Genomic DNA, 23,321 nt, shown 5'->3' on the forward strand with positions numbered 1-23,321 from the left:
GTATACAGACTGGACATAAAGTACCTGGCTCAGCTCTTCGCTACATCGTACGCAGCTAACGCGCAGTACTGCTTGAGTAGCGCGCGCAGCGAGTGCGGCGGCGGGCCTTGGGGCTGCGCGCAGCGCGCATGCGCGGCGAGCGCGGCGCAGCAGTACACGTCGGCGCAGTCGTCGCTCGCGGGCCTCTTAGACCGTATACAGACTGGACATAAAGTACCTGGCTCAGCTCTTCGCTACATCGTACGCAGCTAACGCGCAGTACTGCTTGAGTAGCGCGCGCAGCGAGTGCGGCGGCGGGCCTTGGGGCTGCGCGCAGCGCGCATGCGCGGCGAGCGCGGCGCAGCAGTACACGTCGGCGCAGTCGTCGCTCGCGGGCCGGAACGACGCGGCGGGCAGGGAGCGGTCCCCCCGGGCGCCGCCGCACGCCGCGCTCAGCGTGCAGAAGGACATCGCCTTCCAGGAACCGAATCTGCGGGGTGGCGGAGATTTAATACTCGACGAGTGGCACGGGAAGTAGGCGGAGACGTAGTGTGGCCGCGCTGCTCCTCATGCCTACCGCTCCCTATTTTGTAGGTTTTTTGGCGCGAGTCAAAGGACCGGCAATATGAAATGAAGTATGGAGCGTCGCGAGTAGGGCAGTGTGTAGCCGGAGCAACGCGAGCAGCGGGCAATATCGCGGCAGTGCGAGGAGCATAGTGTGTGGCCGTAGTATTAAACACGACTTACGCCTAGACCACGAAACGCACGTTGTTAGCGTGCACGCTCGGAGCATGCGTTTTGTGTACAGTTTTTGAAAAACGGCTAAATATGAAGTTTTCGTAGTAAAAGAGCTCATTGCCGGTTATCGATTAATCGATTTTCAGCTAAATGTTTTTGCCACTAGAGCCTTATTCGCTTCAGACAATAAATTAACTTTATATTCGGCACAAACAGGCTACTTTACTAAGGGCCACTTGCACCATCCCACTAACCAGAGGTTAAGCGGTTAAACCGTTAACCCAGTGTCAAATTGTACTGGTAACCATGAACTCCAGGTTTGACCGGTTAATCCCGGGTTAGTGGGATGGTGCAAGTGGCGCTAAGAAGTCAAACTCTTTATGTAACGACCAACAGATTCATACTATAAAATAAAATTCAAACACATCACAATATATTTATCCACATCACATGATTTATTTGTGATATAAGATAATTAAACTTTTTTTTTTTCTCGTGTATTTCCGTATATATATTTTCGTATCTGCTCTAAAACAATTTCATATATATGGTAAACTACCCTGAATTAGCTATACTTACTTGTCAACCACAACCACCGGCCCATTCTTGTACTCCATCTGGCACCCCGCAACGAACTCGATCAACGCGAACGACTCCCTATACGGCGCTATAAGCCGATCCACAGCTTCCTCCCTCTCGCTCTCACTCACAGCGTCCCGCACTGCTCTAACAAACTCATTCTCCTCCGGTTTCCCTTGTGTATACTCTGTGGTGTCACCATCTAGCCAACCAGAGCATTGTATAAACTTAACACTTAATTGGTAATCGTCTTGTAATGAATGTACGCTGACGTTCGTTACTTCTATTATTCGGTCTGAAGGCGTATTGTCTGGTACGCTTTCGACCTTTTCGAACCTGTAGCAAGGCCGTCTCAGTTCCGCCTCTTCTTCGACAGTTAGAGAGGGCGCTACAGGGGGTGGGGGCGGGGCTACATCGGGAGGGGAGCCGGCGGTTCTCGATCCCCAATCAGGGAACTTGAATTTAGTAGGGGAGCTTAACTTGAAGTTTTTGAGCGACATTTTCGAAGGACTTTTAGGTGATTTGGGGCCGGATTTCTTTTCCGAAAACGATGAGAATAGGTCACCGTTCGCTATGGATTTCCGGGCGGATAAGTCTCTGTTTCCAGTACTGAGACGCTCGAGTCTGAGTTCCGTTCTATCGAAACGATACGCGGGTTCTACGTCTGATATTGGGGAGCTGTTTTCCGGTATTAGTCTTTCGTCGTCAGCACAGTCTGACTCCTGCCGTCGGTAGCCATTGGTTTCCGGTTCGACGGGGGTTTCCGTAGGGGTAGGTTTCCGGCTGGTCTTCCGATGGGCTACGTAGGTGTCCTTGGAAACGAAGCTCGCTCTGAAGTTGGCGACAAACAGTTCCTTTTCGTCTTCGGTGGGCCAGAACGTTTCGCATTCCTGCAATGAAGAAGGATTTTATAATATCTGTTTATTTGAAAATATTACACGATGATGTCGGCATATAACCTTTGACGAGTGTGATTAAATGCTTGTTAATCTAGTATAGCAAAGAGGATATAATATTATAGAGCGGTACTGTCATAGTAAATTTTGTAACCACAGTAAATTCACTGCCATCTATCGACACACTTTAAAACTAAAAATGAAGATTTATAAAAATACGATAAAATGTATTTAAATATGGATAAATGATTATCTTTATTTGCATTAATTATTTTTATTATTTTGACCCATGTTCTTTCACTGATATGCGTTAAAAATTTTCAATAACAAACGAAACCGTCAACGCCCTCTATACGAGAGTAGGCCAAAGGTAGTAGCGACATCTGATCGAGAATCAAATTTTCGTGATTTTTCGAGGCACGTTTTTTCCTTAGACTGTATCCATCTATTACGGAGTTATATATATCTTTGAGTATAGTAAAGCGGCGAGTGCAGCAGTAGAACCAGCTGGGCCGTATGGTCCCATAGTAACCGCCACAGTTCGGGCGCCGCGTTGGGGGTAGGATGCTGCGTCTCTCTCATACTACACTAGACAGAAGGAGACAGTTACCGGGTCGGACGGCGAGTGCAGCAGTAGAACTAGCTGGGCCGTATGGTCCCATAGTAACCGCCACAGTTCGGGCGCCGCGTTGGGGGTAGGATGCTGCGTCTCTCTCATACTACACTAGACAGAAGGAGACAGTTACCGGGTCGGACGGCGAGTGCAGCAGTAGAACTAGCTGGGCCGTATGGTCCCATAGTAACCGCCACAGTTCGGGCGCCGCGTTGGGGGTAGGATGCTGCGTCTCTCTCATACTACACTAGACAGAAGGAGACAGTTACCGGGTCGGACGGCGAGTGCAGCAGTAGAACTAGCTGGGCCGTATGGTCCCATAGTAACCGCCACAGTTCGGGCGCCGCGTTGGGGGTAGGATGCTGCGTCTCTCTCATACTACACTAGACAGAAGGAGACAGTTACCGGGTCGGACGGCGAGTGCAGCAGTAGAACTAGCTGGGCCGTATGGTCCCATAGTAACCGCCACAGTTCGGGCGCCGCGTTGGGGGTAGGATGCTGCGTCTCTCTCATACTACACTAGACAGAAGGAGACAGTTACCGGGTCGGACGGCGAGTGCAGCAGTAGAACTAGCTGGGCCGTATGGTCCCATAGTAACCGCCACAGTTCGTGCGCCGCGTTAGGGGTAGGATGCTGCGTCTCTCTCATACTACACTAGACAGAAGGAGACAGTTACCGGGTCGGACGGCGAGTGCAGCAGTAGAACTAGCTGGGCCGTATGGTCCCATAGTAACCGCCACAGTTCGGGCGCCGCGTTGGGGGTAGGATGCTGCGTCTCTCTCATACTACACTAGACAGAAGGAGACAGTTACCGGGTCGGACGGCGAGTGCAGCAGTAGAACTAGCTGGGCCGTATGGTCCCATAGTAACCGCCACAGTTCGGGCGCCGCGTTGGGGGTAGGATGCTGCGTCTCTCTCATACTACACTAGACAGAAGGAGACAGTTACCGGGTCGGACGGCGAGTGCAGCAGTAGAACTAGCTGGGCCGTATGGTCCCATAGTAACCGCCACAGTTCGGGCGCCGCGTTGGGGGTAGGATGCTGCGTCTCTCTCATACTACACTAGACAGAAGGAGACAGTTACCGGGTCGGACGGCGAGTGCAGCAGTAGAACTAGCTGGGCCGTATGGTCCCATAGTAACCGCCACAGTTCGGGCGCCGCGTTGGGGGTAGGATGCTGCGTCTCTCTCATACTACACTAGACAGAAGGAGACAGTTACCGGGTCGGACGGCGAGTGCAGCAGTAGAACCAGCTGGGCCGTATGGTCCCATAGTAACCGCCACAGTTCGGGCGCCGCGTTGGGGGTAGGATGCTGCGTCTCTCTCATACTACACTAGACAGAAGGAGACAGTTACCGGGTCGGACGGCGAGTGCAGCAGTAGAACTAGCTGGGCCGTATGGTCCCATAGTAACCGCCACAGTTCGGGCGCCGCGTTGGGGGTAGGATGCTGCGTCTCTCTCATACTACACTAGACAGAAGGAGACAGTTACCGGGTCGGACGGCGAGTGCAGCAGTAGAACTAGCTGGGCCGTATGGTCCCATAGTAACCGCCACAGTTCGGGCGCCGCGTTGGGGGTAGGATGCTGCGTCTCTCTCATACTACACTAGACAGAAGGAGACAGTTACCGGGTCGGACGGCGAGTGCAGCAGTAGAACTAGCTGGGCCGTATGGTCCCATAGTAACCGCCACAGTTCGGGCGCCGCGTTGGGGGTAGGATGCTGCGTCTCTCTCATACTACACTAGACAGAAGGAGACAGTTACCGGGTCGGACGGCGAGTGCAGCAGTAGAACTAGCTGGGCCGTATGGTCCCATAGTAACCGCCACAGTTCGGGCGCCGCGTTGGGGGTAGGATGCTGCGTCTCTCTCATACTACACTAGACAGAAGGAGACAGTTACCGGGTCGGACGGCGAGTGCAGCAGTAGAACTAGCTGGGCCGTATGGTCCCATAGTAACCGCCACAGTTCGGGCGCCGCGTTGGGGGTAGGATGCTGCGTCACTCTCATACTACACTAGACAGAAGGAGACAGTTACCGGGTCGGACGGCGAGTGCAGCAGTAGAACCAGCTGGGCCGTATGGTCCCATAGTAACCGCCACAGTTCGGGCGCCGCGTCGGGGGGAGGGTGTTGCGTGACGGCGAACTCTCGCAACCGCCGTCGGCCGCATACCCATGATGCGTTCACGTATTCGCTTCCTGTTGAAAGTTTAATATGTGTGATTAGTTTTGAGAATAAAGTTTTTAAAGCCAATTTTGACGTTCAAAATTTAAAGCCACAGTGCCAACAGACAGATACAATCCCGACATAAATTCGATAATGTACATTCATACATAATGTACAGCCGGTCGGTGGGAGTCGTACATTAGTTTCTCGACGGATTACCTTCGACGCCGGGCTTGGGCACCAGCATGACGCGCGCAGTATCGGCCGGCAGGGCGGCGCCGGGCCGGTTCTTGTCCAAATTGTGTGGCGCGCGCGCAGACACGGACGCGTCCACGCACGACCGTGTTATTAGCTGGAAACAAACAATATTATTCAGCCGATTCTATTCAATCTATTCTCATAGTAATTAACTAGGCAATTTAGCTAATTTTCGCTGCCAACAAATAGTTGCAGTTTGGCAGAAGTATAAATTGTAAAAATAGGGTTTATTTCGCCAGAATAAATGTTTTTTTAACCCTTTCAAATGTTTTTTTAATTAGTTGACGTCCTTAACATTTAATGGGTAAACGCATTTTCTCAAAAACTGACGGCAAAGTCAACTTAACTTCATCGTTTCAAGTTCATCGTTTATGGTCAGTCAAAAATTAAAAAGTTAAAAACATTGCAGTCTCGATTTCGGAACTGCGATGTTGCATACAAATTCCATTATTTGTCGAGTTTCAAACTTTAAAAAAAGTTAAATCGCCATATCAAATGAAGGCATAGGTCCATAAACAGCCAAACAGATGATCAGTACTTATTATTATAATGTCGGTACTGCGACTATTTAGCTGTCTCAAATAGGATGGCGTATTTTCGGCAGAAAAATACACTTCGTTTTTTAATTTAAAAAAATAAAAAGGCGGCAAAGCAAATCTTATCAATTGTTTCTGTGAAAATATATATATACGTAAGAACGTTGCTTCTGTGAAATATTGCGCCATTTTCGAGAAAAGCACTATATATGACTCGACTGGAAGGATACTTGCTGGCTTCGGATTCAATTAAACGGACTCCCATGGTCGTCTGTTTAAAACGAATCCTCAGCCAGCAAGTAGCTACTTCCGAGCCTCGACAAAAATGTACTATTACAACAAATATGACTTACCAAGAACTGTTTCTCGAGTAGATTGACTGGCGGCGGGCCCTGATACGTTTGATTCCGGTTCGCTAGAGACCGCATGCGCTCTAGCAACGCGTAATTTTCCACTCGGTTCGCCCTGTTAGGAAAAATCAACAATATTACATGGCAAAATATAATTCATTTATAACAGGATGTCATACAAATGTGCACTTTATATTTTAGGCTTTAACTTAATCTTACTTTTAACTTTAATTTTAATATTTATTTTAATTGTTTATTTTAATTTTGATTTTAATATTTATTTTATTTTATATTAATTTAAGAAATATGGACTCAATTGTCTCAAATAAATGAGTTTTATTATTATTTATTTATTCCAGTGTAACTAAGGAGGTGGTAAATAAATAATAAATAAATATTGGATAATCTTACTTAACCTCCTGACGATCCGCGTCCTACACGTAGGACATAGGCCCCAATTAAATTTTGACTCTTTGTCAATTTAACAGAGTTCAATTTAAGCTCGAAAATATTGAGTCAGGAGGATAAATCGACATATAAAGAGGATCCTCGAAAATGGGATCGAAACATATCGAGCTATTCGACTGAATAATATGTGAGTGACCCTTTTAAAATAATTTTAATAAATCGACATTGTGCCATCGTGCTTTTAGGCTCATAGTCCTAGATATTAAACACGCGTGCTTTTTGAACAAGGTTTTGTTGTGAATACTAGACGATGATATGCGTGCCATTCTCAATCAAAAGGGTACTTATTGTCGGTTGTCAATAAGTCGCTATTTCCATATGCCTTCAATTTGAAATCAACCTTATCGACAACCGACAATATATTGATTAGCCCAGAATTATTGACCAAGGAACAAATATTTGTGATAAACACACAAATAAATTCCCTTACCGGGATTAGAAGCCGGGGCCTCCAGCATCGTAAGCAGGATCACCGACTACACTATTAAAACCGTAATAGAAATAAAACAATATCTCACCTCCTCATCTCCTCCTTCTCCTGATCAGTCATATTATTATACGCCTGCATTTTCTTACTGTACGTGTCTGTGGACCTCGGCGCCAAATCGTACACCCCCTCACTTTCATCCCCGTTCACCATAACCTCTTTAGTCTCATCATCCTCTTTAACACTCTTGCTTTGCTCACTGTTCAAATCTTCAGTCTTTATCGAGAGTTGACTGCCGTTTTCCGCATTATTTTCGCTTACTTCTTTGCTTGATTTTAAACTGGCCGTTTCGCCGTTCTCTATACCGTTTGTTAAATCATTAACGCTCTTCTGCTTGGTAGGTTTAAGGTCTAAAACGGCTAGCTCGTCATCGGAGATAGGTTGGAGTAGTTTGACTAGATATTCCCTCGCTTTGGAGAACTCGACCTCTGTGTTTCCTGAGCGGACGTGCTCGAGTAACGCATCGTGGACGAACACATACTGTTCTTCGGTTTGGACGAGATGGTTTCTTTGTGTGCGCGCGCGACAGAGGAACCCGAGAGGGCTGAGGGTTCCGGTGAGCTTGAGCTGGTTGAGTTGTGCGTCGAGGACTATGTAGGTGCCTGTCCGTCCGACGCCAGCACTGTTAACAATAAAAAAAGCTAATAAAATATCGAACTATGAGTAAACTTAGACATTTTTATTGCTAGTTTTGAAATATTTAAGGTGCATATTAAGTGCCTACAGTTAATTCTTTAAAATTTGCGTTAAAGTTACGTGAAACACATAGCGTAACACATGTCATTATTTTGTTACGAGTTAGAGGTTGTTAGGTACTAGTTTAGGTCCGTAATTACGAGCCTTTGTAAGCACGATACCAGAGTCGCAAAATATCAGAGTGTCAAAATACCAGACTGTCTGAATATCAGAATCGTAGGCCACCAGAGTGGTTACCTGGTGTTCTGCGAATATGGTATTATGCGACTCTGGCGACCTACGACACTGGTACTCAAAGAGTCCGGTATTTTGAAGCTCTGTGAAACTTCGAAACTGTTATTTTGCGACTGTCTTCACTTCAGGAAGGGCAACACTGCGAGCGGAAGCCTCGAGTTGCCATACTGTCAAGTAAAACTCGACATTAACTCGTAACCCGCCAAACAAAATTTTCCTACTTTAATTTTTTTTAACTACAGTAAATTGGGATGAATTTCGTTTGTTTGAAAAAGCAATGAAATAAAAGAAATGCTACTTTATTTGGTTCATGAAAGGTATAATTGGATTTTGAAACGAATATGTACATTTTATTGTACAATCGGGGACATTCCCGGTGAACCACCTTAAGGGCAAAAATCGTTTAAAGGTCTTGCAGACGCTCAGGCGGTATCATAAAAGTGATAACCAATAGCATGGCACTTAAAAAGGTTAGCTCAGGTAAAGTTTATTGGCATTCATTGTCTTTGTGACGGCCGGCATTTGCAAACTAAGATAAGGAATCCAAAATGCATCTTTATTGGTTATCTATATGGGGAGGCGAAGCTTAGCCTATACAACAACAACTAATAAACTGTCCTTATACCTATTGTTTGTCTCATTACCTGTTTATACCCTTTTCATTATGAACATAATGAATCCTAAATGCATCGTAATTGGTTATCTCTATGGGAGGCGGAGTTTCGCTCGCTCGTAAGGATCGAGGTAAAGTTTCTTTGAAGTGGTTCACCGGGAACGTCCGCGACTGTACATTGAGCCTTCCGAGGTTAATCATAAGGTAGTATAATGTATATAGTATTGGTCCCTGCATAGAGTAACTTATACTAGAGCGGTACTGTCATAGTAAATTTTGTAACCCCAGTAAATTCACTGCCATCTGTCGACACACTTTAAAACTAAAAATGAAGATTTGTAAAAATACGATAGAATGTATTTAAATATAGATAAATGATTTTTTTTATTTGCATTAATTATTTTGATGATTTTGACCCATATTCTTTCACTGATATGCGTTAAAATTGTTAAATAACAAACGAAACCGTCAACGCCATCTATTCGACTGTAGGCCAAAACTAGTAGCGCCCTCTGAACGAGAATCAAATATTCTTGATTTTCGAGGCACGTTTTTTCCTTAGACTGTATCCATCTATTACGGAGTTATATCTATGTTTGGTACCTGCAATGCACCAGCACGGTGCCGGGGTCGGCGGCGGCGGCCTGCACGAAGGGCAGCACGGCGAGCGGGTGCCGCGGCGTGCCGTGGTCGGGCCACACGGTGTAGTGGTACTGGACTATATCTATGTTTGGTACCTGCAATGCACCAGCACGGTGCCGGGGTCGGCGGCGGCGGCCTGCACGAAGGGCAGCACGGCGAGCGGGTGCCGCGGCGTGCCGTGGTCGGGCCACACGGTGTAGTGGTACTGGACTATATCTATGTTTGGTACCTGCAATGCACCAGCACGGTGCCGGGGTCGGCGGCGGCGGCCTGCACGAAGGGCAGCACGGCGAGCGGGTGCCGCGGCGTGCCGTGGTCGGGCCACACGGTGTAGTGGTACTGGACTATATCTATGTTTGGTACCTGCAATGCACCAGCACGGTGCCGGGGTCGGCGGCGGCGGCCTGCACGAAGGGCAGCACGGCGAGCGGGTGCCGCGGCGTGCCGTGGTCGGGCCACACGGTGTAGTGGTACTGGACTATATCTATGTTTGGTACCTGCAATGCACCAGCACGGTGCCGGGGTCGGCGGCGGCGGCCTGCACGAAGGGCAGCACGGCGAGCGGGTGCCGCGGCGTGCCGTGGTCGGGCCACACGGTGTAGTGGTACTGGACTATATCTATGTTTGGTACCTGCAATGCACCAGCACGGTGCCGGGGTCGGCGGCGGCGGCCTGCACGAAGGGCAGCACGGCGAGCGGGTGCCGCGGCGTGCCGTGGTCGGGCCACACGGTGTAGTGGTACTGGACTATATCTATGTTTGGTACCTGCAATGCACCAGCACGGTGCCGGGGTCGGCGGCGGCGGCCTGCACGAAGGGCAGCACGGCGAGCGGGTGCCGCGGCGTGCCGTGGTCGGGCCACACGGTGTAGTGGTACTGGACTATATCTATGTTTGGTACCTGCAATGCACCAGCACGGTGCCGGGGTCGGCGGCGGCGGCCTGCACGAAGGGCAGCACGGCGAGCGGGTGCCGCGGCGTGCCGTGGTCGGGCCACACGGTGTAGTGGTACTGGACTATATCTATGTTTGGTACCTGCAATGCACCAGCACGGTGCCGGGGTCGGCGGCGGCGGCCTGCACGAAGGGCAGCACGGCGAGCGGGTGCCGCGGCGTGCCGTGGTCGGGCCACACGGTGTAGTGGTACTGGACTATATCTATGTTTGGTACCTGCAATGCACCAGCACGGTGCCGGGGTCGGCGGCGGCGGCCTGCACGAAGGGCAGCACGGCGAGCGGGTGCCGCGGCGTGCCGTGGTCGGGCCACACGGTGTAGTGGTACTGGACTATATCTATGTTTGGTACCTGCAATGCACCAGCACGGTGCCGGGGTCGGCGGCGGCGGCCTGCACGAAGGGCAGCACGGCGAGCGGGTGCCGCGGCGTGCCGTGGTCGGGCCACACGGTGTAGTGGTACTGGACTATATCTATGTTTGGTACCTGCAATGCACCAGCACGGTGCCGGGGTCGGCGGCGGCGGCCTGCACGAAGGGCAGCACGGCGAGCGGGTGCCGCGGCGTGCCGTGGTCGGGCCACACGGTGTAGTGGTACTGGACTATATCTATGTTTGGTACCTGCAATGCACCAGCACGGTGCCGGGGTCGGCGGCGGCGGCCTGCACGAAGGGCAGCACGGCGAGCGGGTGCCGCGGCGTGCCGTGGTCGGGCCACACGGTGTAGTGGTACTGGACTATATCTATGTTTGGTACCTGCAATGCACCAGCACGGTGCCGGGGTCGGCGGCGGCGGCCTGCACGAAGGGCAGCACGGCGAGCGGGTGCCGCGGCGTGCCGTGGTCGGGCCACACGGTGTAGTGGTACTGGACTATATCTATGTTTGGTACCTGCAATGCACCAGCACGGTGCCGGGGTCGGCGGCGGCGGCCTGCACGAAGGGCAGCACGGCGAGCGGGTGCCGCGGCGTGCCGTGGTCGGGCCACACGGTGTAGTGGTACTGGACTATATCTATGTTTGGTACCTGCAATGCACCAGCACGGTGCCGGGGTCGGCGGCGGCGGCCTGCACGAAGGGCAGCACGGCGAGCGGGTGCCGCGGCGTGCCGTGGTCGGGCCACACGGTGTAGTGGTACTGGACTATATCTATGTTTGGTACCTGCAATGCACCAGCACGGTGCCGGGGTCGGCGGCGGCGGCCTGCACGAAGGGCAGCACGGCGAGCGGGTGCCGCGGCGTGCCGTGGTCGGGCCACACGGTGTAGTGGTACTGGACTATATCTATGTTTGGTACCTGCAATGCACCAGCACGGTGCCGGGGTCGGCGGCGGCGGCCTGCACGAAGGGCAGCACGGCGAGCGGGTGCCGCGGCGTGCCGTGGTCGGGCCACACGGTGTAGTGGTACTGGACTATATCTATGTTTGGTACCTGCAATGCACCAGCACGGTGCCGGGGTCGGCGGCGGCGGCCTGCACGAAGGGCAGCACGGCGAGCGGGTGCCGCGGCGTGCCGTGGTCGGGCCACACGGTGTAGTGGTACTGGACTATATCTATGTTTGGTACCTGCAATGCACCAGCACGGTGCCGGGGTCGGCGGCGGCGGCCTGCACGAAGGGCAGCACGGCGAGCGGGTGCCGCGGCGTGCCGTGGTCGGGCCACACGGTGTAGTGGTACTGGACTATATCTATGTTTGGTACCTGCAATGCACCAGCACGGTGCCGGGGTCGGCGGCGGCGGCCTGCACGAAGGGCAGCACGGCGAGCGGGTGCCGCGGCGTGCCGTGGTCGGGCCACACGGTGTAGTGGTACTGGACTATATCTATGTTTGGTACCTGCAATGCACCAGCACGGTGCCGGGGTCGGCGGCGGCGGCCTGCACGAAGGGCAGCACGGCGAGCGGGTGCCGCGGCGTGCCGTGGTCGGGCCACACGGTGTAGTGGTACTGGACTATATCTATGTTTGGTACCTGCAATGCACCAGCACGGTGCCGGGGTCGGCGGCGGCGGCCTGCACGAAGGGCAGCACGGCGAGCGGGTGCCGCGGCGTGCCGTGGTCGGGCCACACGGTGTAGTGGTACTGGACTATATCTATGTTTGGTACCTGCAATGCACCAGCACGGTGCCGGGGTCGGCGGCGGCGGCCTGCACGAAGGGCAGCACGGCGAGCGGGTGCCGCGGCGTGCCGTGGTCGGGCCACACGGTGTAGTGGTACTGGACTATATCTATGTTTGGTACCTGCAATGCACCAGCACGGTGCCGGGGTCGGCGGCGGCGGCCTGCACGAAGGGCAGCACGGCGAGCGGGTGCCGCGGCGTGCCGTGGTCGGGCCACACGGTGTAGTGGTACTGGACTATATCTATGTTTGGTACCTGCAATGCACCAGCACGGTGCCGGGGTCGGCGGCGGCGGCCTGCACGAAGGGCAGCACGGCGAGCGGGTGCCGCGGCGTGCCGTGGTCGGGCCACACGGTGTAGTGGTACTGGACTATATCTATGTTTGGTACCTGCAATGCACCAGCACGGTGCCGGGGTCGGCGGCGGCGGCCTGCACGAAGGGCAGCACGGCGAGCGGGTGCCGCGGCGTGCCGTGGTCGGGCCACACGGTGTAGTGGTACTGGACTATATCTATGTTTGGTACCTGCAATGCACCAGCACGGTGCCGGGGTCGGCGGCGGCGGCCTGCACGAAGGGCAGCACGGCGAGCGGGTGCCGCGGCGTGCCGTGGTCGGGCCACACGGTGTAGTGGTACTGGACTATATCTATGTTTGGTACCTGCAATGCACCAGCACGGTGCCGGGGTCGGCGGCGGCGGCCTGCACGAAGGGCAGCACGGCGAGCGGGTGCCGCGGCGTGCCGTGGTCGGGCCACACGGTGTAGTGGTACTGGACTATATCTATGTTTGGTACCTGCAATGCACCAGCACGGTGCCGGGGTCGGCGGCGGCGGCCTGCACGAAGGGCAGCACGGCGAGCGGGTGCCGCGGCGTGCCGTGGTCGGGCCACACGGTGTAGTGGTACTGGACTATATCTATGTTTGGTACCTGCAATGCACCAGCACGGTGCCGGGGTCGGCGGCGGCGGCCTGCACGAAGGGCAGCACGGCGAGCGGGTGCCGCGGCGTGCCGTGGTCGGGCCACACGGTGTAGTGGTACTGGACTATATCTATGTTTGGTACCTGCAATGCACCAGCACGGTGCCGGGGTCGGCGGCGGCGGCCTGCACGAAGGGCAGCACGGCGAGCGGGTGCCGCGGCGTGCCGTGGTCGGGCCACACGGTGTAGTGGTACTGGACTATATCTATGTTTGGTACCTGCAATGCACCAGCACGGTGCCGGGGTCGGCGGCGGCGGCCTGCACGAAGGGCAGCACGGCGAGCGGGTGCCGCGGCGTGCCGTGGTCGGGCCACACGGTGTAGTGGTACTGGACTATATCTATGTTTGGTACCTGCAATGCACCAGCACGGTGCCGGGGTCGGCGGCGGCGGCCTGCACGAAGGGCAGCACGGCGAGCGGGTGCCGCGGCGTGCCGTGGTCGGGCCACACGGTGTAGTGGTACTGGACTATATCTATGTTTGGTACCTGCAATGCACCAGCACGGTGCCGGGGTCGGCGGCGGCGGCCTGCACGAAGGGCAGCACGGCGAGCGGGTGCCGCGGCGTGCCGTGGTCGGGCCACACGGTGTAGTGGTACTGGACTATATCTATGTTTGGTACCTGCAATGCACCAGCACGGTGCCGGGGTCGGCGGCGGCGGCCTGCACGAAGGGCAGCACGGCGAGCGGGTGCCGCGGCGTGCCGTGGTCGGGCCACACGGTGTAGTGGTACTGGACTATATCTATGTTTGGTACCTGCAATGCACCAGCACGGTGCCGGGGTCGGCGGCGGCGGCCTGCACGAAGGGCAGCACGGCGAGCGGGTGCCGCGGCGTGCCGTGGTCGGGCCACACGGTGTAGTGGTACTGGACTATGATGCGACCGGCCGCGTCGGCTTCGTTTGCTGGACTTGCCGGTTCGCTATCCTGTACACAAGAAAATATGTCGATTGTCGTTTAATACTGTTAGGTTTAAGATATTGGGGGTAGATGAGATTTTCTCGTCAGCCGGTTGCACCCGGCAACAGGCCTGTCAGTCGGAATATAGCCATACGATAAACGACCGTGTCTCATTTCTCGGCACCCTTTTCCCTCCAAAATAACAGTGGCGACGATTTAACGGACTTTACGCGTGTGAAAATAACAAATACATTCACAGTTAAACTGTGCTTCTAGCGCTGATAATCTGGAACATAGTTTTCCCGGTATGTAATGAAAATGCTTTGTATAGACGAAACGGAAATATGTCGTGATTAGTGATGCACTGTATTTAAAAGATAAAAGTCAAAATACATCCTGAACACAATCTGTCTTAAATCCGCTATCAAGTAAGCCTTATATTCTACAAAAGCAATGTATGGCGCATTCGATTAAAAAGACGCACATTCGTGATCTTGTTTTTCAATGAGGTTTTGCTAATTTCCAGGCTTTCCATACTTAAACTGCATGTTTTGTTACCGCACCGCTATTTCAAATTAGGTTATAAATAGGCCGGAAATAACAAGGATGCACGTTAGAGAGGTGGCAGTCAATAACGGGTACATTTACCGATTTATGATTGTTGTTCTTCGCCCGCAGATGGCGCACGGTGTAGGCGGCGCGCACGTCCTCGTGTAACAACGTGACGTGCACGCCGCCGAACTCTGCGGAGCTGCCCCGACCGCCACCCGGCCAGTACATGTCGCATTTGCGCTGAAAAACAACAATTAATTAAATTTTCTCAAACATGCAATGGAATATTTTTGTTTTAGAAGAGCGGGGTCTTCTGTCACAGGCATTTTATACTTACTAGAAGACTCCAACCTTTACAACTGTACCCTCTATTGTTAACAAAATAAACAATTTTTCATTTTTCGATATTGTTATTATGTTCTTCATATTAGGCTGGAAAGTATCACGTCTAAGGCGCGGCTAGACGAGAGGTCTGTAATGAAATTTCATACTATAAATACTCACCCGCCCTCGTTCGACTAAGTTGGTAATCATGACTACAGTATGGACTTTGTGTTGCCAGATCATACGCCAGAACGCGTCGAGCGTGTGCGGGGTGGGGCCTTGAGTCGCAATGTAGCGCCGCTTCCATATTAGCCACTCTAGCTTCACTCGCGTTGGGACACCATCTATACGAAACAAAGACATTTTTTACAGATGAACACATAAACCAAATTAATAAACAAACGCTAATAGGTTTTAGTACCTGTCTTTAGTTTTGTTCTACGAGATTTGACTGAGCTTGATATTAGTTTAAAAAAAGAATTTGTCACTATACGTAGGATTGATAGGTAAAACCTGCCGCCATCTTTAACCTTTCGAGACCCGTCCAAAATTTGTCCGGGTCTCGAAAGGTTAAAATACTTCGACCGGCCAACCCTTTCGAAATAGCATCAGCGACTCGGTTAACTTGCTGTGAGGTTGATCAGTGACAACCAGGGACCGGCCCGCTATCCCTTATCGGGTAAGGCTTTTATAAGGGTATTGCATAAGGCTTAACTCACCATACCCTTTGCCAGACGAAACCCTTTGTTTTGCTTTTAAAAACCCTTATATAAAGCTACCACATTTGAGTAATCGGTAGCCCAAATACCCTTACAAAACCCTTATCATCCGCTCACCAACACCTTTGTATATTGCTTATAAGGGTTAGCCTTATAAAGGGCTTCACTTTTAGCATATAAGCGTGCTAATTTAAGTCGTCTACCTTGTTCATAAAGCACACATTACTTCGAATCCGAGCGATCGTCGGCGGTGACGGCGGCTTTCTTTGACTAGGCACGTATTTTCTTTCCTTTTCATACACTACCGTAGATATATACGAATCCTGTCTCTTTCACGCAAAGGGAAACCTTTATAAAAAGCGCTTAAAGATAAGGGTAACCCTTATTAAGGGCTAGCCTTATTTTTGGTTAGCTTTTCGGTAAGGGTTAGTCAAAGGTAGGGGTATGAATGGGCTTGCAGTTCAAAAGGGAAAGTCTTTCAATGTGTTAGCCGTGTTTAAGTGTCGCCCATTGAAAGGGTTTTATCGCGGAAAGGGTTGTCCGGTCCCTGGTGACAACAGGTACAGCAGCCGAAAGGTTGTTACTCGATTAGCGCCACCCAGGGGACACGTGTAGGGTGTTAGTGGCAATTCCTGCGGACGTGAGATACCCTGGACCTGCTCTGCCCTGATGTGAACGCAGCCCGATGGGTGAAGAAGCTAGATGTTAAATTATAGTACCTACTCAATATGCAATTAATTATTATATTATATGTATATGCGACCATAAGCCATACGATTAAATTAAATTAAAAACCGGCCAACCCCATTCTATATGGACGAAGCATATGGCTGATTTTTTAACGTGTCTATAACTTACCGACGTCGACATAAACATCGTCCAGCTCCGGATCGCTATCGCTTCGCTCGCTATCGCTATCGCTCTGCTCGCTCTCCACGATTCCGGAGAATTCGATGTTGAGGAACGCGCTCTCGATGCCTTCCGCGACTATGGGCGGCGGCTTGGCGGGTTTTACTGATGGTTGTCTGAGGGAGAAATTAAAATAAATGTTAATACCATGATAAAATGATGGATAATAAATTAAAGGAAAAAATAAATTTCAGCCCGATAAGGATGCAAACATATCTGAACTCTTTTCTAATTTGTCAAAACAATTAATTCGCCAGTCGTTTAGAGCCCAGGACTGTCACCAGGCCGTATCTCATAAACCGTGATAGCTAGACAGTTGAAATTTTCACCCTGTTCCCGCTATAATAACAAATACTAAAAAATACAGCACCTCGGTGGGCAAGTCCGACTCGCACTTTTCTGCTTTTTTTTTGTCGTTGTATGTAGGCTGCATCCATCAGTATGCGTTGAAGGGTAGTGTACCTGCGTATGTTGTGGTCGATCCTCCGCCGGGTGTAGCCGTCGAGCTCGGGCCGCATGCCGTCGATGAAGTTGGCGTTGACGTAGCCGCACTGCACGCCCCCCGCGCCCGCGCCCCCCGCGCCCCCCGCGACCGCGCCCCCCGCGCCCGCGCAGCCCGCCGCGCCGCAGCGCGCGCCCGCCGACACGCACACGCGGGAGTGGTCGTCTGGGGATACAGTATGCATATAGAGTACGTGTTTTTGGAGAGCTTTTCATTCGAGCACCGTGTTAAAGCCACAAAGCTTGCCGAGTGACCTTATTCAGTACGAGATTAAAAAGCTTGATTATATCACTATTGTATACAATACTTCGTCTACGAGTCAATAAAAATAATACTTTAAACTAGTAGAATATTTTTATTTATTAAGAAACAGAGAAAGCGCCCCGGCGGCCGGGGCCCGGCGGGTTGGTCAACGAAACCTTCATGATTAACATGGTAACTCATGAGGCCCTGGTACTTGCTCCTTGCTAAATAAATTTTTTAGACAGTTTTTTTCTCGATTTTGGCGAGCTTATTGGTCAATTTCATTATAGTTGACTAAACCGTTTCGAAATGAATATTATAGTTGAGTTGGGAGCCCACACATTAAAAGTACCCAATTACTGTTTTGTTGTATATAAGAAATCTTAATTCAACTATTACAGTCGACAAATAGAAACGTATGACGTATTGTCGTCTTGTTAGGACTCATTTTAACTCGGTGAAGGCAGTATAGCTTAGAGCTTTAGCCTGTCCAAATGGACGAAAAAAAAAAACAAAAAAAAAACAGGAAGGTTACTAAGTAGTTTACATAGTGATGTGAATCATCAGTAACGTCTATCACTGGACCAAACAAAACCGAGGATCTCCGAAACATTCCTCTCGTATACTGCCGATATCCCAGTTGATTGACCGACGATTTAACAAGAACGGATCAATCAATCCAGAACTAAAACTCAAGGTTCTAGAATTCCCCTAACTTCTATCCGATCTATGGAAAAAAAAATATATGTCGCAGACCGTCTATTATGAATTTATGACGGCTGCGTTTGATGGAATGTCAAGTATTTAGCTGCGATACAGTGACTGTTATTTGAATGACCCGAACAGCTGCTTGAATGGATTGGTTCCTGGCTGATTCTGATGACAGCCCAAAAGGGGCTGGCATCCTGAGAGGAACCGTCAGTCAGATTTGAATTGAAAAGTGTCGCAGTCAACCTCACTACATTCCTGTTATTATTATTATTATCAATTGTATCGGTTTAGCTATGGCATTCATCGAGTATCATTAATCTTCGTCATCATTCATCTATCGCCGACATCAGAAGTGGGATTAGTGGTTTTTCATTGGTGGGTAACCAATGATGCAGATTGCGGGTTTACGCAATGAGTAGTGGTTTTTCATTGGTGGGTAACCAATGATGCAGATTGCGGGTTTCCGCAATGAATAGTTGTTTTTCATTAATGGGTAACCAATGATGCAGATTGCAGGTTTACGCAATGAGTAGTGGTTTTTCATTGGTGGGTAACCAATGATGCATATTGCGGGTTTACGCAATGAGTAGTGGTTATTCATTGGTGGTTAACCAATGATGCATATTGCGGGCTTACGCAATGAGTAGTGGTTTTTCATTGATGGTTAACCAATGATGCAGATTGCGGGTTTACGCAATGAGTACTGTAGTTTTTCATTGGTGGTTAGCCAATGATGTAGATTGCGGGTTACGCAATGAGTAGTGTGATTTTTCATTGGTTGTTAGCCAATTGCAGATTGCGGGTTACTACTAGTCAGTCGAAACAACCTGTTCCGTTTTGCTGATAATAAAGCTCTAAGCAAATAGGGTTATTGCGAACTTGTTTTGGCTTTGAAATTGTTGTGACATTGTTATGTTACTAAATTCGACTTCTTTGAGCGAATTTATGTAAAGTCCGTTTACACATATGATTGTGATCAGGATGGCCGAGTGGACTTGTTGTTCCTGTAGAGTTTTTATTTGCATAGTACTCTTCCCACGAGGACGTGTGGAAGGTCAGAATGATGGAATGTAAGTATTTAGCTGCGATACAGTGACTGTTATTTGAATGACCCGAACAGCTGCTTGAATGGATTGGTTCCTGGCTGATTCTGATGACAGCCCAAAAGGGGCTGGCATCCTGAGAGGAACCGTCAGTCAGATTTGAATTGGAAAGTGGCGCAGTCTACCTCACTACATTCCTGTTATTTTTATTTTTATAAATTGTATCGGTTTAGCTATGGCATGGCATTCGTCATAATTCATCTATCGCCGACATATACCTATATAATACTTGGAGAGAAAATCAATAATAGTCGAAATTTCTGTTACTTACATGCAGTGATGTTCAAATAACGATTCTTGAGCCGGTTCTCTGGCCGGTGGCTGTAGTGACTCGTGTGACCGAGAGCGGCAGACTTCGAAACTACTATCTCGTACTCTTTGCTGTTAAAAAATATAATATTATTAATTTTAAAAAATATAACTAGTCATTTATTTTCAAAAACAGGCGTGGCTCACTCCGCGATTTCGTCGCGTCGCTACAAGTACATGCTGCCTACACCAATTTTGGTGTCTAGCCATAGTAGTTGCCGCGCACCGCTACGGAACCACCTAGTGGTCATATCTGTCGTAATAGACGCGTTTTGTTAGAGAGTGAACCTTCTGTATCAAGTACTATTATTTATTCTGTGACAAAACTGATAAGAAACAATACCTGAATCCAATATCTCCATCAGCATGTAACGCAGCCACATGCTTGGGGAAGTCTCTCGCGCACACTACGGGGTGCTGCGCGCCGCCGATGCGGGGCGGTTTGTTTGAACTCTCCGGCCCCGCCGGTGTGGGGGAACCCGCCGGTCGTAGTGGTGAGCAATTTACCACTGTAAAAAATATATATATACACTGTGACAAAAATCGTAGGGAAATTTGAAGAATTGACTGCCCCTTGGAATTGTTTCATTAATATACTAATTTCGGTGAACATTATCCCAGCAATGTATAGTCAGCAGCAGAATTACCGGGCGAAGTAATCAAAATAATTTGAGTGCACCGTACAGGTCCTTTTGGACAACTCGACAGTTACAAATATTCGAACAGTTGATAACCCTCCAGACCACTTGAAATTTCATTCGGAAGCTAATTCGAATAAAGTCAGCAAAAAAGGTTTATTCCGTGGACCACAAGCTAAGAATATTAGAGGGTGGCAAATACTTTTGGGACGTTGTTCTATTCGCTACTATTGGTGAAGACATAGTGACTGAGAACTTACCAGGTTTCTTGTACGAGTTTAACGGCGCCCTGGCGGCTCTTTCGCCGCCTTCTTCGAGATAGTTGTAGGCGGCACTAATGCATTTGCTAAGACGGGACCTGCACCTGTTCAGAATAATGTTCATCAGTGAAATGTACAAAAGATGTGTGATGAATGACAAGGTAACATTTTTACATCGTCACACGCTAGTTACTTGAGGTCCCTCTGTTTGACATAATTATTGAAAGTCATAATGTAATGATTGTCAGATTATCATTAGTCATAAATCTGAAACCGTTAATTTTTCAGGATTTTCGTAAGGTTACCCTATAGAAATAGGTTAGGTTAGGTTTGTTTTATGGCAATTCTGAAAAGATATGCGTTTTAGTCTTACCTCCCATATCTACAAACTGTTTATAAAGGTCATAGAAAATAGAATTGCCCCACTGCTAGATAAACATCAGCCACCCGAGCAAGCCGGTTTCCGGCCTAGTTTCTCCACAACCGACCACCTCCATACTTTAAATCAATTAATAGAAAAGTCCAACGAGTTCAGCGTGCCTCTATACCTTGGTTTTGTAGATTATAGCAAAGCATTCGACAGCGTCAAACACTCCGCTATATTTTCCGCCATGCAGAATCAGGGTGTAGACCCGACATACGTTGGACTCGTTGGAACAATTTATAATAACAGCACAGCCAACATTAAATTACACGCACCTGGTCCTATATTTAAAATAGAGAAAGGCGTTAAACAGGGCGACCCGCTGTCTCCTAAACTGTTCACCAGTTGCCTAGAGGAGATATTCAAAAAGCTGGCGGTCTCGTGGGAAGGATTGGGCATTGTCGTCGGTAATAAACGGTTAACTAACCTGCGTTTTGCCGACGACATCGTCCTTTTCTCCCACACGGCATCTCAACTACAACACATGCTACAAGATCTCAGCACAGCGAGCCTTGAGGTTGGACTCACAATGAACAGAGCGAAAACTCAGTTGATGACCAATGGAGCAAAACACAGGGTCACGGTAGATGGGCAGGATATACAGTATGTTGATGAGTACATTTATTTGGGCCAGATAGCCTCCTTCGAAAACAGGCAAACCATAGAGGTCAATAGACGTATTGACAACGCCTGGAAGAGCTTCTGGTCCATGAAGGCGCTATTGAAGGGCGACCTTCCCCTGTGTCTCAAGCGCAAACTCATCGACATGTGTATCCTGCCTATCCTAACCTACGGTGCTCAAACATGGTCATTAACTGAGGCGTTAAAGTCCAAACTCAAGGTTTGCCAGCGAGCGATGGAGCGCAGTATACTAGGTGTTCGCAGAACTGATAGAATCAGAAACACGGAACTGCGCTCCAGAACTCGAGTTGTAGATGTAGGTGTCCAGACCGCTAAGCTTAAGTGGGACTGGGCTGGGCATGTCTGCCGCATGCACCCTGAAAGGTGGGCCAAAATGGTTACCGAGTGGGACCCACGGAACACCATAGATGGTGCTGGCCGGGGTGCAGGCAGGCCGAAAAGGAGATGGCGGGACGACTTAGACGCATTTTATCCAAATTGGCGGGACACTACAAACGACAGGGTCGAGTGGAGGAAACGAGGGGAGGCCTTTGCCCAGCAGTGGGACACTAAATTAGGCTAGTAAAAAAAAAAAAAAAAAAAAATGCGTTTCTGAGAAAAACAAAATTATGACTGACGAAAATACGGACAAACAATACATTATGAATAAACGAATAAATGGTTTATCTATCTATCTATCTTTGACTTAAAACTACATGGGAAACAATAGAGACCCATGCGTAAGTCATTCCCCATCTATAAAAAATTAAAATAAAATTTGTTTTATAGCAATTCTAAAAAGTTACGCGTTTCTAAGAAAAACCAAATTATGACTAACGAAAATGCGGACAAACAACACACTATGACTTAAAACTTTATGGGAAATAAAAGAGACCCTAGCTACTTGCCTCCAGTAGAGTAGGGCAGCGCCGACGCAGGCGAGCAGGGCGATGGCACCTGCTCCAAGTATGGCGGCGTTCATAGTAGATTGCTCTATGTGGTCGCTCGGCGCTCGCGCCTCGGGGTGGACTTGGCACCACTCGGGAGACACCTCCTGTAAATGATACGACATTATAGAACGGTACACATATAGTCGGAGTCGCCCACCGAGGGTTCCGTACTTTTTAGTACTTGTTGTTATAGCGGCAACAGAAATACATGATCTGTGAAAATTTCAACTGTCTGGCTATCACGGTTCATAAGATACAGCCTGATGACAGACAGACGGACAGCGGAGACTTAGTAATAGGGTCTCGTTTTTACCCTTTGGGTACGGAACCCAATAAATGATTATATAAACTGAAATACACATTGTTTTAATTATCACCAGAACCGGGCCAGAAGACCGGGACCGGAGACCGCGACGGACTAGACGGTAGGCAACATATAAGCGACAGTTCGCGCTAAGACAAGAGACAGAGACAGGAGACGCTCTGCAGTGGTCGGCAGTGTCATTATAAAACCGCTTCAGTTGCCAGTCCGCTTACAATCAGATGAGGCGCAATTTCATTTGCCTCCGTTGTGGTAAAGTAGCTATTTACGATACAAGTGCCGAAAAGAGGAAATTCGAAACGAGTTGCGAATTACCTATTCGCACGTGTCTTGTACGTTTTACAGTACATATGGCCTTTTAAACTTTCGACATATGCACGAAAAGTGCTCTTTTACGCACTAGTGCGAGAAAGTAGCACCATATGTACTGTAAAATATCTTATTCATCTTTATTACAAACAATTACGATATTCACAGAATAATGTTAAATTACTTTTACAGTACATATGGTGCTATTTTCTCGCACTAGTGTTAGTTCGTAAAAGAGCACT

At 49.6% G+C, this 23,321-nt stretch overlaps 1 protein-coding gene across 1 annotated transcript in view; it reads right to left on the bottom strand.

Moving 5' to 3' along the window:
• Positions 1-1,292: 1,292 nt before the first annotated feature.
• LOC134751604 (uncharacterized) overlaps positions 1,293-23,321 on the bottom strand; it is a 45,318-nt gene continuing 23,289 nt past the window's right edge. The window contains exons 8-22 of the mRNA XM_063687080.1: positions 22,407-22,552; positions 20,454-20,557; positions 19,899-20,064; positions 19,518-19,627; positions 17,299-17,354; positions 17,150-17,238; positions 16,637-16,803; positions 15,240-15,403; positions 14,832-14,975; positions 14,041-14,210; positions 7,102-7,692; positions 6,119-6,230; positions 5,191-5,323; positions 4,843-5,003; positions 1,293-2,186 (exon numbers count right to left, since the gene is read on the bottom strand). Of these exons, the coding sequence (XP_063543150.1) occupies positions 1,293-2,186; positions 4,843-5,003; positions 5,191-5,323; positions 6,119-6,230; positions 7,102-7,692; positions 14,041-14,210; positions 14,832-14,975; positions 15,240-15,403; positions 16,637-16,803; positions 17,150-17,238; positions 17,299-17,354; positions 19,518-19,627; positions 19,899-20,064; positions 20,454-20,557; positions 22,407-22,552 (3,207 nt within the window). The remainder of the gene's footprint in view (positions 2,187-4,842; positions 5,004-5,190; positions 5,324-6,118; positions 6,231-7,101; positions 7,693-14,040; positions 14,211-14,831; positions 14,976-15,239; positions 15,404-16,636; positions 16,804-17,149; positions 17,239-17,298; positions 17,355-19,517; positions 19,628-19,898; positions 20,065-20,453; positions 20,558-22,406; positions 22,553-23,321) is intronic.

Source organism: Cydia strobilella, chromosome 22, assembly GCF_947568885.1.
Source record: "Cydia strobilella chromosome 22, ilCydStro3.1, whole genome shotgun sequence".
Classification (NCBI taxonomy): Eukaryota; Metazoa; Arthropoda; class Insecta; order Lepidoptera; family Tortricidae; genus Cydia; species Cydia strobilella.